At 33.8% G+C, this 15,629-nt stretch overlaps 1 protein-coding gene across 7 annotated transcripts in view; it reads left to right on the top strand.

The window, feature by feature from the left end:
- PKN2 (protein kinase N2) overlaps positions 1–15,629 on the top strand; it is a 163,456-nt gene that overhangs the window by 118,859 nt on the left and 28,968 nt on the right. For all 7 annotated transcript variants that reach the window (XM_049616842.1, XM_049616845.1, XM_049616844.1 and 4 more), the window contains 4 exons: positions 2,326–2,468; positions 5,728–5,835; positions 6,205–6,285; positions 6,371–9,931. In XM_049616842.1, coding sequence (XP_049472799.1) covers positions 2,326–2,468; positions 5,728–5,835; positions 6,205–6,285; positions 6,371–6,574 — 536 coding nt within the window. In that variant the 3' untranslated portion in view covers positions 6,575–9,931. The remainder of the gene's footprint in view (positions 1–2,325; positions 2,469–5,727; positions 5,836–6,204; positions 6,286–6,370; positions 9,932–15,629) is intronic.

Here is a 15,629-nt window from a genome sequence, read left to right as displayed (position 1 = left end):
TTTCCACCCTTCTGTGCTAAGGTATTTAATTACGCTCTTCAAATCTTGGTCCATAGACTCCCAAGTTCATTTGAGATTTTCAGTCATTATAAATGCATACCTTTTAAAATTTAGAATTGAGAGCTTTTCTTTCAAATTCTTTACTAAGATGATGATTATAAGGAGCTTTTAACACTTTAGAATATATTGAGACATATTCAATATGTAGAATGTGTATTTGATTAATATATTACTAAATTATGATAAATAAAATTAAAATTATGAACTAAACAAAATTTACTAAACTAAATTATAAGAAATATAAATTTGTGAACTAGTTAAAAGATTAATACTGTATGTGTATATGGCACCATTGGTTAACTCCTTTTTTATTTTATTAACTTTTTAATTTTAATTCTGGCATAGTTAATATATAGTGTCACGTTAGTTTCAGGTGTACAATATAGTGATTCAACAATTCTTTACATTATCCAGTGCTCATTACGATAAGTGTACTCTTTAATCCCATCACCTATTTCACCCATCCCCTCCACCCTCTCCACACAACTCTGGTAACCATCAATTTGTTCTCTATAGTTAAGAGTCTCTTTCTTGGTTTATCTCTCTTTCTTTCCCCCTATGTTCATTTGTTTCTTAAATTCTACTTGTGCATGAAATCATATGGTATTTGTCTTTGTCTTTCTCTAACTCATTTCACTTAGCATTATACTCTCTAGTTCCCTCCATGTTGTTGCAAATGGAAACATTTCTCATTCTTTTTAATGGCTGAGTAATATTGCAGTGTGTGTGTGTGTGTGTGTGTGTGTGTGTGCGCGCGCGCATATGCATGCCACATAGTCTTCATTCATCTACTGACGGGTGCTTGGGCTGCTTCCATATTATGGCTATTGTAAATAATGCTCCTGTAAACAGAGGGGTGCATATATGGTTTCAAAGTCGTGTTTTTGTATTCTTTGGGTAAATACTCAGTAGTGTGATTACTGGATCATAAGGTAGTTCTATTTTTCATTTTTTGAGGAACCTCCATACTGTTTTCCATAGTGACTGCACCAGTTTGCATTCCCACCAATAGTGCACAAGAGGGTTCCTTTTTCTCCACATCCTCATTAATACTTGTCTTGTGGCTTTGATTTTAGCCATTCTGACAGGTGTGAGGTGATATGTTATTATAGTTTTGGTTTGCATTTCCCTGATGATGAATGATATTGAGTGTGTCTTTTGGCCATCTGGATGTCTTCTTTGGAGAAATGTCTGTTCATATCTTCTGCCTATTTTTTAACTGGATTATTTGTGGGGTTTTTTGGTATCAAGTTGTATCAGTTCTTTATATATTTTGGATGCTAACCCTTTATCGGATATGTCATTTGCAAATATCTTCTCCCATTCAGTAGGCTTTTAGTTGGGTTTATTGTTTACTTTGCTCTGCACAAGTTTTTATTTCAACGTAGTCCCAATAGTTTACTTTTGCTTTATTTCCCTTGTCTCAGGAGAAATATCTAGAAAGATGTTGCCACTACCAATTCCAGAGAAATTGGTCTCTTCTAGGATCTTTATGATTTTAGGTTTCACATGTAGGTCCTTAATCCATTTTGAGTTTATTTTCATGTATGGTATAAGAAAGTGGTCTAGTTGCATTCTTTTGCATGTAGCTGTCTGATTTTCTCAACACCATTTGTTGAAGAGACTTTTTCCCGTTGCATATTCTTGCCTCTTTTGTCAAAGAATAATTGACCGTATAATTGTGGGTTTGTTTCTGGGCTTTCTATCCTGTTCATTGATATATGTGTCTGTTTTTGTGCCAGTACCATACTGCTTTGATTACTATAGCTTTGTAGTATAACTTAAAATCTGGGATTGTGATACCTCCAGTTTTGTTTTTTCTTCTTCAGGGTTGTTTTGGTGGTTAACTCTTGCTTATCCAAGGGTTTGCATTTTGGTATTCTCCAAACTAAATGTTATTTTTTATAATGAACCAGATAAAATATTTTAAAGATTGAATTGAAAAGATGATAAAAATTGAAGCTCAGAATCAATTTTTTTCTTGTAACTTCTTAGCATCATTTGTAATGACAGAAAATAAATAAAATAAAGTGTGAAAATTGCACTTCTTTATTTTTACCCATTAATTAAATAATAGAGTTACTGTTGCACAGTTTTCTCTGTACCAGTCCTTAACATTTTCTGTAGAAGTCTGGTATATCTTAAGTTTGGTCACCGTGCACAAATGGAACTTTAATTTTGCTTCCTAAGGATATCGTCTAATTTTTTATCTGTTGGTCTAGACTTTTTTCTTTGCTAACAAATGCTTAAATTTTACCTTTTCAGGAATGGGATATGGAGATAGAACAAGCACATTTTGTGGCACTCCTGAATTTCTTGCCCCAGAAGTGTTAACAGAAACATCCTATACAAGGGCTGTAGACTGGTGGGGCCTTGGTGTTCTTATATATGAGATGCTCGTTGGTGAGGTAAGCAGTATAAAATAGATGAGAGAGAAATTAGGAAAGAACAAAATATGTCATTGAGAAATGACTTCATATGTTTCCTGCATAAGTGGAGCTTAAGTTACACATACTTAATGTGTATACACATTTATAATATACTAGTAATTGCCTGAAATTCTATATTACCTTCACTGTGTTTTTTAGGTTTTTATATTATCTATAGAACTTTGAAAATCATACCTTGTATTTCAGTATGCTGTAGTTATTTGTGTTTTATGAATTTAAGACATGATCATATATAATTGATCATTTCATAGGGAATAACAGAAAGACTAATGAAAAGAATGTACTCTATACCTGTAACAAAAAGTCAGTTATACATTGGTCAAAATAAATGCATTGGTCAAAATAAATTGGACTTGGGAAAGGGTAAATATTTAGACAAGTAACTGAAAACTGCTTACAGTTTGATCTTGGGATGATCTTGGGATGAAAAAAAAATGAGTTTGGTTCACTGTTTTGCAGTTTTCCCAGTACCAAAAACCTTCCTTGTACATTCTAGGCATGAATAAATTAGTAGCTGAATAAATGATTGACCAAATTATTGAATGTCAGAAATTTCTGAAGTTTTACCCTGTATTGTCATATAATGGCACTTATTTCATATAAATAAAGTATTTTAGTCCATCCAAATGACAGCCACTTTGGTATGTTATATTGGAGTGGATATTTAGGAAAGGAGGAAAAGAAGTAGCTAATTAAAATGTTTACCATGTGCCGGGCACTATCCTATTTGCTTTATAAATATTAGCTCATTTAATTTTTCAGCAGCCTTTAATGAGCTCAGTACTAGTCTTGGGCCCATTTTCAGGTGTATAAGTGGAAACACAAAGAAGTTAATAACTTGCTTAAAGTCACAGAGTTCTCATGTGGTGGAGCTGCGATTTTTAACTCTGGCTCTCTGGTTTCCTATCCCTAAACCATTATGCTTTGTTACCTCAGGGTATAGAATCCACCTAACCTTATTTCTATTCTTAAGACCAGTGATTTAGTAAAATTTCTACCTCTATCTAGAAAAGCTGCTATACAGTGTTTTAAGATGGAAAGATGTATTTTATCCCTAATCCACAGTGGTCTTTGCTTTCTAAGAATGCCAGAAGTACTCATAATAAAAAAAAAAAAAAAAAGAAGAAGAAGAAGTACTCATAATAGTTGTTTCTGTAAGCTCTGACCTACTTGAACTTCCCCCCACCCCATACCTTTTTTCAAAGTAATAGTTTTGTTGCTTTGGGTTTTTTTAATGTATTCATTTATGTATGAGATTTAATTAGGTTACCAAAAATTACATGCTTGCTTAAAATTGACTCTCCATATTAGCTCTGACAGGCAAAAAATGTGAATTTATTGCAGAATACTACAATTAAGATCCAGTTGATTCTGCTTCCTCTTCTACAGTGACGGGAAAACTTGGCAATGAGCAAATGAAGAAGCTCCTGTTCTGTATTTTTAAAAAGAGCTTCTAATTGATTAACCTGTTAATTACTAGGATATAAAAGACAGTGGATCCAGCTATTCCTTCACAATTGCTTATTGCAGTTTCCTTTCTCTTTAGCACCTTTGTAAGAGGGTAGTTGGGAAAAGAACTAAACTTAAAACTCATCAGTACTTGATAGTTTTAAATTTACCAGTTTAACATTGGTAAAATTTTAGCAATAACTTTTAACTGTGATAAAAGTCAGGTTTGGCTGAAGTTTATGTCTAATTACTCTATTATTACAAAGATTTGAAAATTCACTGGATATATCATGCATTTTCAAACGTGTATTTGTGTTTGTATGGGTTTTGAGGACTGGAAGGACCAGATCCCCCTTCCTGGTGCCAAATGAGAATTGAAGCATCAGAGAAATTTTAAGTAAACTTAGATATTGGAGTTGCACTCTTGACATCTGAACAGACTATTGAATTCTTTTTATATCTGTTTAAAACATACTTGTTAGCATTCCATTGTTCATCCTGTTAATTTATAATCTATTTGCAGAAACAAAGAACTTTAACATCTTAATGAATATGTGGGTATATCTTCACTCTTCAGGGATTTATAAAGTGACATTTTTTAAATACAAAATTGATCAAATAGACAAAAGTGTTTTGTATTACCACTTGAAATTCTGATTGAGAATTCTTGTGAAAAGGAATTTTTCTCTAATTTGCTGCTATCTCGATCCCAGAAAGAAATGATATTATCTCACATAGTAGTTACTTCATTTATCTATTTGATTTATTCATTTTGAGTGCGTAAATGAGCTAAGGTTTCAGTAAATGAAAAGTGTGAAATTTCCTTACATATGAGCAATAAGATGGGCAGCTCAGCTTTAGGAGGTTGGGTTCTAAATTCATTTTCATAGATTCCTCAAGTCAAAGATTCTTCCCTTTCCATTGATACTGCTTTCTGCTTGGCTCTTATTCATTAATACTTTACAGGAAACAAGCAACCAAATCTAAGTCATTTCAAATTCTGAAATAGTAAGTCATATTTCATAATAACATTTCAATATATTTGAGAGTTATCATTTTGTGCATCAAATTGTTATACTGAATGTAATTTAAATATGTTTTTATGACTTAGGGTCATTCCTGTCAATATGAGCAACATTTTAATAATACTCTGCTAACTGAAATGCCCCTAAGACTTGAATTCTGTTGGCAGCTGCTACTTAGTGCCGTCATTATGCCTGCAGATCTCTGATTGTGTTTTGCTAATTAATTTGCGATTGACTGTGAAATTCAAAGTACATCCATATCAGATGTATTCTCACAAACTCTGAGCTTTTCTCTATGGTGACACTTATTACCATATTTACTTTACCCATTTTTTTCTGTCTTTCCACAAGATTGAGCTTCTTGAGAAATGTTGATTATCTAAATAATTTTTACTGTCTAGTATGCACTCAAAATATTGACTGGCCAGATAAATGAAAAAGTGAATTAAATAAAATAGAATGGAATTAAATTAAGTGAAAAAATGATATTGTATAATATAACCAAGTTTGTTATTAAAGTCTGTGAAATAAAGATGAAGATTTCAATAAGAGTATATGGTATATCCTCTGTATAATAGATCTGTTGTGTATCTTTTGTGGCTCCTCACAGTCTTTTCTTGTTTGGTGTTTTGGTAAGTTCTTTGTTTGTTTTTCTCACTACTTGGTTCTTGTCTGTACTTTGGATAGGTGATAAGATTTTACAGTATTGAAATTCATTTTGACTTAGAGATTTTTTTTTCTAGTCTCCCTTTCCTGGTGATGATGAAGAGGAAGTTTTTGACAGTATTGTAAATGATGAAGTAAGGTATCCAAGGTTCTTATCTACAGAAGCCATATCAATAATGAGAAGGGTAAGAGCTAATGGTTTATAAACTGCTTAAATTTCTTTTATTGAAGGACATTTCCCAGTTGGAACTTTATCTTTTTTTTTTTTTTTTTTTTTTTTTTACAGCAGAAAAGGCCTTTATTGTTTGCAACGGGAAATTAAAGAGGAGGGGGACACGACATCTCTGGCTCCAGGGGTGGCTCCCCAGACTTAACTCTTCACCCTCCCGGGAGAACCCAATTAGAACTTTAGAAGTTGTTTTTTAGTTCATAGATGTTGCATGGTTTAGACAAACACATACCAAAAAAAACATCTAAATCTTTGCAAGTTATGAGAATCTTTATCAACGAAGTCACTGGTTTTATTTTAACTTTTATATTTTATATTGTGTTAGCTATTACGAAGAAATCCTGAGCGGCGACTTGGAGCTGGTGAGAAAGATGCAGAGGATGTAAAAAAGCACCCATTTTTCCGGGTAAGTGTGACAGTTTAAAATTTTTTGTGAAAATAGAAATTAAGTGTAGGAAACTAAACTGGTCATTTTATATTTTGTAATCCAGCTAATTGATTGGAGTGCTCTGATGGACAAAAAAGTAAAGCCGCCATTTGTACCTACCATTAGAGGACGAGAAGATGTTAGTAATTTTGATGATGAATTTACCTCAGAAGCACCTATTTTGACTCCGCCTCGAGAACCAAGGATACTTTCAGAAGAGGAGCAAGAAATGTTCAGAGATTTTGACTACATTGCTGATTGGTGTTAAGTTCCTAGACACTGTGAAACCAAGCAAACTAACTCACAAGAAGACCTCTTAACAATAGCAACCCTTCATTTGCTCTCTGTGCCACCAGTAGCTTCTGAGTTTTTTGTTTAAACACATGAAGATTTCTTTAAAAGTACTATTGTAAAATCTTCTTGAAAGTGGCTTCTTTTAATGTATTTTCAACATAAATCTGAGCACTGGAAACAGTTTCATGGAGTTTAAGCGGAATGAACATCGGCCATGAAAACCTATCACAAATGAATACTTTTGGATCAATAGTCTATTTAAAAAAAAAGAAAAGAAAAAAACACCACTCTTCCACGGTCCCTCGCTATGCCTTATGCCTGCCTTAAGTGGAAGGAAGATTAATCATTTCACTTCAGTTAGCTATATTTTACAAAAAGAACAAAAAGGGTTTGGGATGCTATTACTGTTCACACATAGTAAATCTGTTCGAATAAGGCAAATGCTCTTATTTTTTTAATGAAATTACTATAATATCAAAAAAAATGTAGTGGTAGTTTGTGCACATTTTTTGGCTTGTTTTTTTAAAAAAATGAATTGATGTCTTGTTTTATAAATTTTCTATATTTATTAGGAGAAAATTTTTATCGCCTTATCTTTACCAACCATGTAACAGAGCCTCATAGCTTTCCAACAGAGCTACTTGCCAAACAATTTTTTGTTTATTAAACCATGCTGAAGCAAACAGGAACAACTAAACATCAGCATTTACTTAAAATTTTAAGAATGAGGACTTCTGATTAGCCTGAACCAAGATACTGTATTACCTGTATGCATTCCCAAAGTCTAGACACTCGATATATTCAATCATACCTTCTTCCAAAATCAGTGGACTAATTACTCCTTTTTTGATATTCGTTGTACATTTTTCAACCCAGTTTATCTTATTCTTGTATCTACTGTAGAAGGGAACTATATCTGTTAAAACATAGGGATTATCGTTGTATACATGCTGTGAACATGTATATGTGCAAGTTGTAATGTATTCTGTGTTGTAGGTTTATTATTTAATTTCACCACTTCATCACTTTTGTACAGTGGCCAAGCAGACACCTCAAACTCCAGCATTTACGTTAAGTGCATTTGTACATTTTAGGCCACTGGATCCAGATTTTATATTGGCAGTTACTGAGGGCAAAAGCAATATATTGTAACAGAATGTATAAATATTTTTGATAAAACAGTCTATATTTTATAAAATTATTATAACACTAAAGCTGTACCTCAAAAGTCTCAAAAACCATTTGATCAAATACTTTTTACAACTCTTCAGAGGATCCATTTGTGGCTTTTTTTAATGCTCTTAGAGGAAAGTCTTTTGGCAAGCCATGATTTTTCCACTTGCCTGGAGTTTTTTGGTTTTTTTGTTGTTGTTAGTTTTTGCATCCTTTTCCTCTCGTGTATGACTGCATTATTTTTCTTTAGTTCAATAATAACATCTTTAATTCTGTGCTTAGCATGTTAGGGTCATCATATCTCAGGAATAACAAGTTGTGAACTAACCATACTGAATTAGCCATTTAATCACAGTGATCTCATGTCTTAAAAATTGTTCAAATTTAAATTCTATGAGAAACATAAAAGCACATCGATTTATAGAAAGTTTATCAATACTTCAGCCTTGCTAGGGTGTGCTGGCATGTTTTTGTATACTCTGAGAACAGTTACAATTTTTCCAAGAGTTCTTATTTCCTTCCAATTCTATTATTACCCAAGATTCTTTGGGGGAAAATCTTATAGAAAGAGGGAGCAATAAGTTGTTTAAAGTTATTTTAAAATGCCAGTTAAGTTCCTTGTTAAAGGACAGGAAAGGATCTTAGCTTAATTGTCTGGCTTTAATTTACAGAGTGTTAACACATTAAAAAAAAAAACACTAAATACTTTTGAGGTACAGTCTGCTCACCTTTCCTGGTTCTCAAATATGCATAGAAAGCAATGTCTAAAATAGGCTTTTAGCATTAAAACCTGACATAGCATTATGTAACTACACAGTGTACAGAAGTTTTTTTTTTTTTTTAATTGAAGTCAATCACTAAGAAAAAATTAGAGGGCAGGGTATATTCACACAATTAAGCTGAAGAAAGCACTAATATTTTCTGTAGTTTTTAAAAAATATATATATTTTAGTCAGATTTAAAATTTTTAAACTCTATAGAGTGTAAATATATTTTGCTATTACTGTATGTGTAAGTGACTGCTCAAGCACTTTGTAAGGAAATTATTAGTATATTTTAGAATGGTACACTATGCATTGAAATGAAATGTGCCTTTATGTCATTCTAAGAAAAAAGTGTTTTGCAGTCATAAATTACCACAAATGCACAAATTAAAGTATAAATAGATTATAATTTGTAACTTTGGTTTTAAGTATTATTTCCTTTTGGAAGCTTTCTGTTCGTCAAAATGTGTATTAGCTCTACTATATTCAAGATCTCAAAGACTAACTTTGCTTATTAGCCTTCTTGCAAGTGTTTTTGGTCCTGGGGAAGGGCAAAATCTGAGCGCGAACTGTCCACTTCACTGGTAGTAATGGGGAAAGTTTGCATTCTACCTCTGTAAGATCAATAGCATCTTTTATTCAGTGGAGATAGATAGATATATATATATATGGGATGCCTTCTGTGTGCTAGACAATGTGGATAGAAAGTTGAAGAAAAATCAAAATCTTAATAAATGAGGAATAGTATACATTAAAATTCAAGCACCAGTAATTCAGGATACCAGTAGTATCCTTTTGTTTGAGGTAACTTACTTTATTTTTAGGACCTGACCTTTCAGAAAATAGGTAAATGAAAACAGAATGCTAGTCATTATATAGTCCTCTTATTCAACTATTACAAATGGAATATTTAAGGAATATTAGGAATTATTAGGAATATTTTAAGATAGGTCTGTGCTATCCCTGTAGCACAAACTGAGGTCACAGTGGAAATTGCCATTATATGTTAACTAGGTGAAAGCTGCATTAGCGATTCAAATCTAACAAAAATTTTACAGGTGTTACTGATCTTTCCAAAGCAACTGAGGGTGAGTATGAGAGACTCAGAGGATCAAATGCCAAATCATGGATCTTAATGAAAATTCTTATTTACTTTCTAGCTATCTTTTGAGATCTGCTGTATCTCCAACTATTGGCCTTATATGTATATAAATATATGTATTTATAAACATATGTATATAAATATATACATATATAAATAGAGATAAGTTCTTAAATAACTTCAAAGTGTCAAAAATCTTGCATGATTTCCACTTCTAGTATCGTGACTAAATAGAAGCTCCCAAGACTGCCAGTAAGACACATAATTTGAGGCACTGCTGGTTTCATGAAAGGTAAGAGTGGTGTCTGGCAACCTCCCACCCCAAAACAAACAGACACACTTGAGCATGGATCTGGACAAGCTATAGCTTTAGTACCTAAGAATTAAGGAGGAGTGCCCAAGCACAAGAGTGAGAGTACTCAGAGTTTGGGATTGGAACTTGAGTCCACAAAGTAGGCCAGAGAAGTAGGAAGGTGGAAAGCATAAAAGCCAGAATGGCAAGGATCTAGCTTTGGAAATGCAAACACTCAGAAGAGGCGAGGTTGCCAAGGATGGATTCCTATAGCAACGCCATTATGAAGATAACAAACCCTGCAATAGCAGTAAGACTTTTGTTCTATGTTTAAATCCTCTAGAGGAGCTCAGGTTCTGATTTGCAGGTCGTTGTTTTTCTACCAGTAGAATCAAATACTTTGTGAATGAAAGTTTCTCCAGAATGGGAACATAGGACTTCCACAAATTAAGATCAAGTAATATACTGTTAAAGGTCACGCAACACATGAGAAATGGGAAACTACCTTGAATGAGAGCCAACAAAAATAGTAAATTTCGATATCCCCTCCAAAATATTGCAAATATTCAAATTCTCAGATACAAAATATAAAACAGTTATGTACAAAATATTTATATACCTAAAATTACCAGGATAAGCAAGTACAATGAAATTTTAAAGAAATTAACAAACATTTTTAAAATCCAAAAATGAAATACGTGACTGACCAAATTTGAAACTCAGTGAAGTGTTAACACATTAGACAGCTGAAGAGGCAACTGGAGAACTGAATGATATATCTGAAAAATCAATCTCAAATAGATAAAAAGATAAGGAGATGGAAAATATGAAAAGAAGGTTAAGAGATATGGAAGATGGAGTAGAGACCCAAGAGTAAAGAATGGAAGGGAGGAAGTACTTGCAGAGATAATGGCTGCAAATTCCCCCAGAGATTAAAAATCATCCAGGAGGTAGGATATTCTCCATAAAGGATAAATATAAATAAAAGTATACATAGAACCATTGTAGTGAAACTATAGACCACCAAAGACAACATCTTGAAACTACCCAAAGAGAAAGGACTAATTGTCTATAAAAGAAAGACTAACAGCTGACTTTTCAATATTAACGGTGAAAATAGTGGAATATTCTCTTCAGAGCATTGAAAAACCAAATGTCAGCCTGGAATTGTGTAGAAAGTGAAATTAGTTTAAGAATGAAAGCAAGTGAAAGTGTTTTAGTTTTTCTTTTTTTTAATGTTTATTTATTTCTGAGGAATAGAGTGCAAACGGGGGAGGAGAGGAGAGAGAGGGACACAGAATCTGAAGCAGACTCCAGGCTCCGAGCTGTCAGCACAGAGCCTGATGTGGGGCTCGAAACCATGAACTGCAAGATCATGACCTGAGCCGAAGTCAGACGCTTAACCAACTGAGCCATCCAGGTACCCCCAAATGAAAGTATTTTTTAAAGGGTTTACTCTTAAAGGAGTCCTACTCTAAAGGAAGTGCTTCAAGAAGAGATGAAAGTGATCCCAGAATGGTGATCTAAAACACAAAAACGCTTAGGAAAAAATAAAATGGTAAACACTTAGGTAAATCACAATAAATGCAACTCAGTAGAACAGATGATTTGTTTCTTTGTTTTAAGTCAACAGAAATTCTAGGCAGTAGTAGTAAAACAGCTGAGATAGGGAAGATCAGAGCTGAAACATTCTGTTGTATCATTGGGGTGTCAGGGTATTAATTAACTTTAGTTAAATATACATTATAAAATGCCAGGGATATTCATGAAAAGAATATAGTGCATATAACATTCAAACCAAGAGAGAGGATTGTAAAAATAATTTCAAATATACCAATAATCACAATAAATGGAACAAACTTACTATTTAAAAACAAATTTCAGGGGCGCCTGGGTGGCTCAGTCGCTTAAGCGTCCGACTTCAGCTCAGGTCACGATCTCACTGTCCGTGAGTTCGAGCCCCACGTCGGGCTCTGGGCTGATGGCTCAGAGCCTGGATCCTGCTTCCCATTCTGTGTCTCCCTCTCTCTCTGCCCCTCCCCCGTTCATGCTCTGTCTCTCTCTGTCTCAAAAATAAATAAAACCTTAAAAAAAAAAATTAAAAAAAAAAATTTCATTTTAAGTTTTATTTATTTTTTTTTGAGTGTGTGTGTGTGTGTGTGTGTGTGTGTGTGTGTGTGCGCGCGCGCGCGCGCGCGCACATCCGGGGGAGGGGCAGAGAGATAGGGGAAGAGGATCCCAAGCAGGCCCCTTGCTGTCAGCACACAGCCTGACACAGAACTCAAAAACTCGCCAACTGTGAGATCATGACCTGAGCTAAAACCAAGAGTTAGACACTTAACCAACTAAGCTACCCAGGTCCCCCGCAAAGTAATCGATTCTTAAAGCCTGGCTTTATACTATTAGCAAAAAGATACGTCTAAAATATAAGGGAAGTTGAAAGTAAGAGTATGAGTAAAAATATTCAATGCAAAAACAAAAGTAAAGCTATGGTAGCTCTACTTAATATCAAAACAGATTTTAGACCCATCATGAAAAAATAAGTATCACCAAGAATAGAGTGTTTCTACATAATGATAAAAGATTCAATTCATCAAAAAGATATACTAATCATGTGTGTGTATTTAATAAAGTAATCTCTACATAAAGCAAAAATTGTTAGAGCTACTACAAAATACTTATACCCATCAGGTTGGAAGATCACAACTTTCATTATTGGAAAATAGACTTTTTACAATCAAGAGAGATAGAATGAATAGAATAAGCTTGATCCCCCACTGAATGTATATAGAATTCTGCATCCAGCAATTAAGAGATTCCACATTCTTTTCCAGATTACATGGAACATTTATAAAAATTGAGCCATAAAAAAAAAAATTGTAGAAAATAACAAAATATAGTTACACCAATTATATTTTCTAATTGGTACAAAGTATAGTTACACCAATTATATTTTCTAATTGGTTGGAACACATAGATTTTTAATAGATAAATAGATTTGAAAACCAATATTAAATACCCTTTACTGGCTCACAGAAAGAATCGTAATTAAATGCAGCAAAAGTGATTCTTCCGGGGAAATTTGCAAACTAAGTGCCTATTTAAAAAAGGAAGGTTAGGGGCGCCTGGGTGGCTAAGTTGGTTAAGCATCTGACTTTGGCTCAGGTCATCATCATGTGGTTCTTGTGTTCGAGCCCCGCAATGGACTGTGCTGACAGCTCAGAGCCTGGATGGGGCCTGCTTCAAATTCTGTCGGCCTCTCTGCACCTCCCCCACTCACTCTCTCTTTCTCAAAAAATAAACATTAAAAAAAATTTTTTTTAAAGGAACGTTTTAAAAAACTGATCAAATTGCTCAGCTTCAGAAATCAGAAAAAGGACAACAGAATAACTGAAAGTAAACAATAGAAAAAACAGTAAAATAGAAATAAGCCAAAAGCTTATTCCTTGAAAATGCTAATAGATATAGCTATGAAAAATGAAAGTAGATATAAATGCTATTTATAAATGAAAAATACAAATACAAGCAAAGATTTTTTAAAAGATGCTATTAACATATGCAAATAAATATGAAAAAAATAGTGAAAATAATCTGAAAACTCTAAAAATATTAGCTTAAGCTAGTGTGAATAATGTCGCTCTAACATTAATCACTTAAAAGCAGAAATTAAAAGTCCACACACACAAAAAAAATAGGTCCAAAGTGTTTTACAAGTGAATTCTCCCAAACTTTCAAGGAGGAGATTATTTTGACCACATAGAAAGTTTTTTTAAATAATGTGAAAAAGTTATAGTTCCTAACTCATTCTGTGAGGTCAATATAATCTAGAAAACAAAATATACAAAGAGAGTATGTTACTGGCAAATTTCACTCATGAATACTGATAAAGGATACTAAACAAAATATTACCAAATGTATAAAAAGGGCACGATAAATTGGGCTTATGCTAGTAATGAAAGGATGGCTTAATATTAGAAAATCTCTGATTAGGCACATGAAAAGATGCTCAACGTCGCTCCTTATCAGGGAAATACAAATCAAAACCACACTCAGATACCACCTCACGCCAGTCAGAGTGGCCAAAATGAAGAAATCAGGAGACTATAGATGCTGGAGAGGATGTGGAGAAACAGGAACCCTCTTGCACTGTTGGTGGGAATGCAAATTGGTGCAGCCGCTCTGGAAAGCAGTGTGGAGGTTCCTCAGAAAATTAAAAATAGACCTACCCTATGACCCAGCAATAGCACTGCTAGGAATTTATCCAAGGGATACAGGAGTACTGATGCATAGGGGCACCTGTACCCCAATGTTTATAGCGGCACTCTCAACAATAGCCAAATTATGGAAAGAGCCTAAATGTCCATCAACTGATGAATGGATAAAGAAATTGTGGTTTATATGCACAATGGAATACTACGTGGCAATGAGAAAAAATGAAATATGGCCTTTTGTAGCAACATGGATGGAACTGGAGAGTGTGATGCTAAGTGAAATAAGCCATACAGAGAAAGACAGATACCATATGGTTTCACTCTTATGTGGATCCTGAGAAACATAACAGAAACCCATGGGGGAGGGGAAGGAAAAAAAAAAAAAAAAGAGGTTAGAGTGGGAGAGAGCCAAAGCATAAGAGACTGTTAAAAACTGAGAACAAACTGAGGGTTGATGGGGGGTGGGAGGGAGTGCAGGGTGGGAGGGAGGGCAGGGTGGGTGATGGGTATTGAGGAGGGCACCTTTTGGGATGAGCACTGGGTGTTGTATGGAAACCAATTTGACAGTAAATTTCATATATTAAAAAATAAAAAAAAATAAAAATAAAAATAAACAAATATTAAAAAAAAAAAAAAGAAAAAGAAAATCTCTGATTATCATTTACCATATTAAAGAGGAAAAAGTAATATATTTAGAAAAAGCTGGTCACTTTTCTGATTTGAAGGGGTCAGGGGATCCTTAAATTGACAAAGATATCTATATTAAAACAACAACTGGGGCACCTGGGTGGCTCAGTCAGTTAAGCATCCAACTCTTGATTTTGGTTTAGGTCATGATCTCACAGTTCATGAGATCAAGCCCCACATCAGGCTCTGTACTGACAGTGCAGAGCCTGCTTGGGATTCTCTCTGTCTCCCTCTCTCTCTGCCCCTCTTGCACTCGCTGACTCTCAAAATAAATAAAATAAACTTTAAAAAGACAACAAAAATAGACTCAATGCCATCATCTCATATGAGGAAACATTGAAAGTATCTCCTTAAGAATTGAGGACTAAGATGCCTGTCATCGCTACTTTTCTACATGGATAGGGATTAAAGAAGGAAACAAAATGCTTACTTGCAGATGATGATTGTCTATCTGAAGAACTCAAAAGACTACAATTTAGTAGCAATCATAGTTTACCCAAGATGCTTGTTGTAAGATGAAAATACAGAAGTCAGTGACGTATGCACCATCATCAAACAACTGGAATACATAATATTTTTAAAGCACAACTTTTATGATAGCAACAAAACCAAGTTATCTAGAAATAAGCCTAACAAAAGATGTGCAAGACCTGTAAAAAAAGTTTTTCAAAGAAAGATGGTGAATTTAAACCCAAGTAAATCTGTAATTATGTTAAATGTAGTGTACTTAAGATCTGTTTCATTTGCTGTATATAAAGTATACCTCAATAAAAAAAACATAGACTAAAAAAAAAAAAAAA

The sequence above is a fragment of the Panthera uncia genome (assembly GCF_023721935.1).
Source record: "Panthera uncia isolate 11264 chromosome C1 unlocalized genomic scaffold, Puncia_PCG_1.0 HiC_scaffold_4, whole genome shotgun sequence".
Classification (NCBI taxonomy): Eukaryota; Metazoa; Chordata; class Mammalia; order Carnivora; family Felidae; genus Panthera; species Panthera uncia.
Note: the sequence above shows the minus strand (reverse complement) of the source record. Positions and strands in the feature narration are given on the sequence as shown.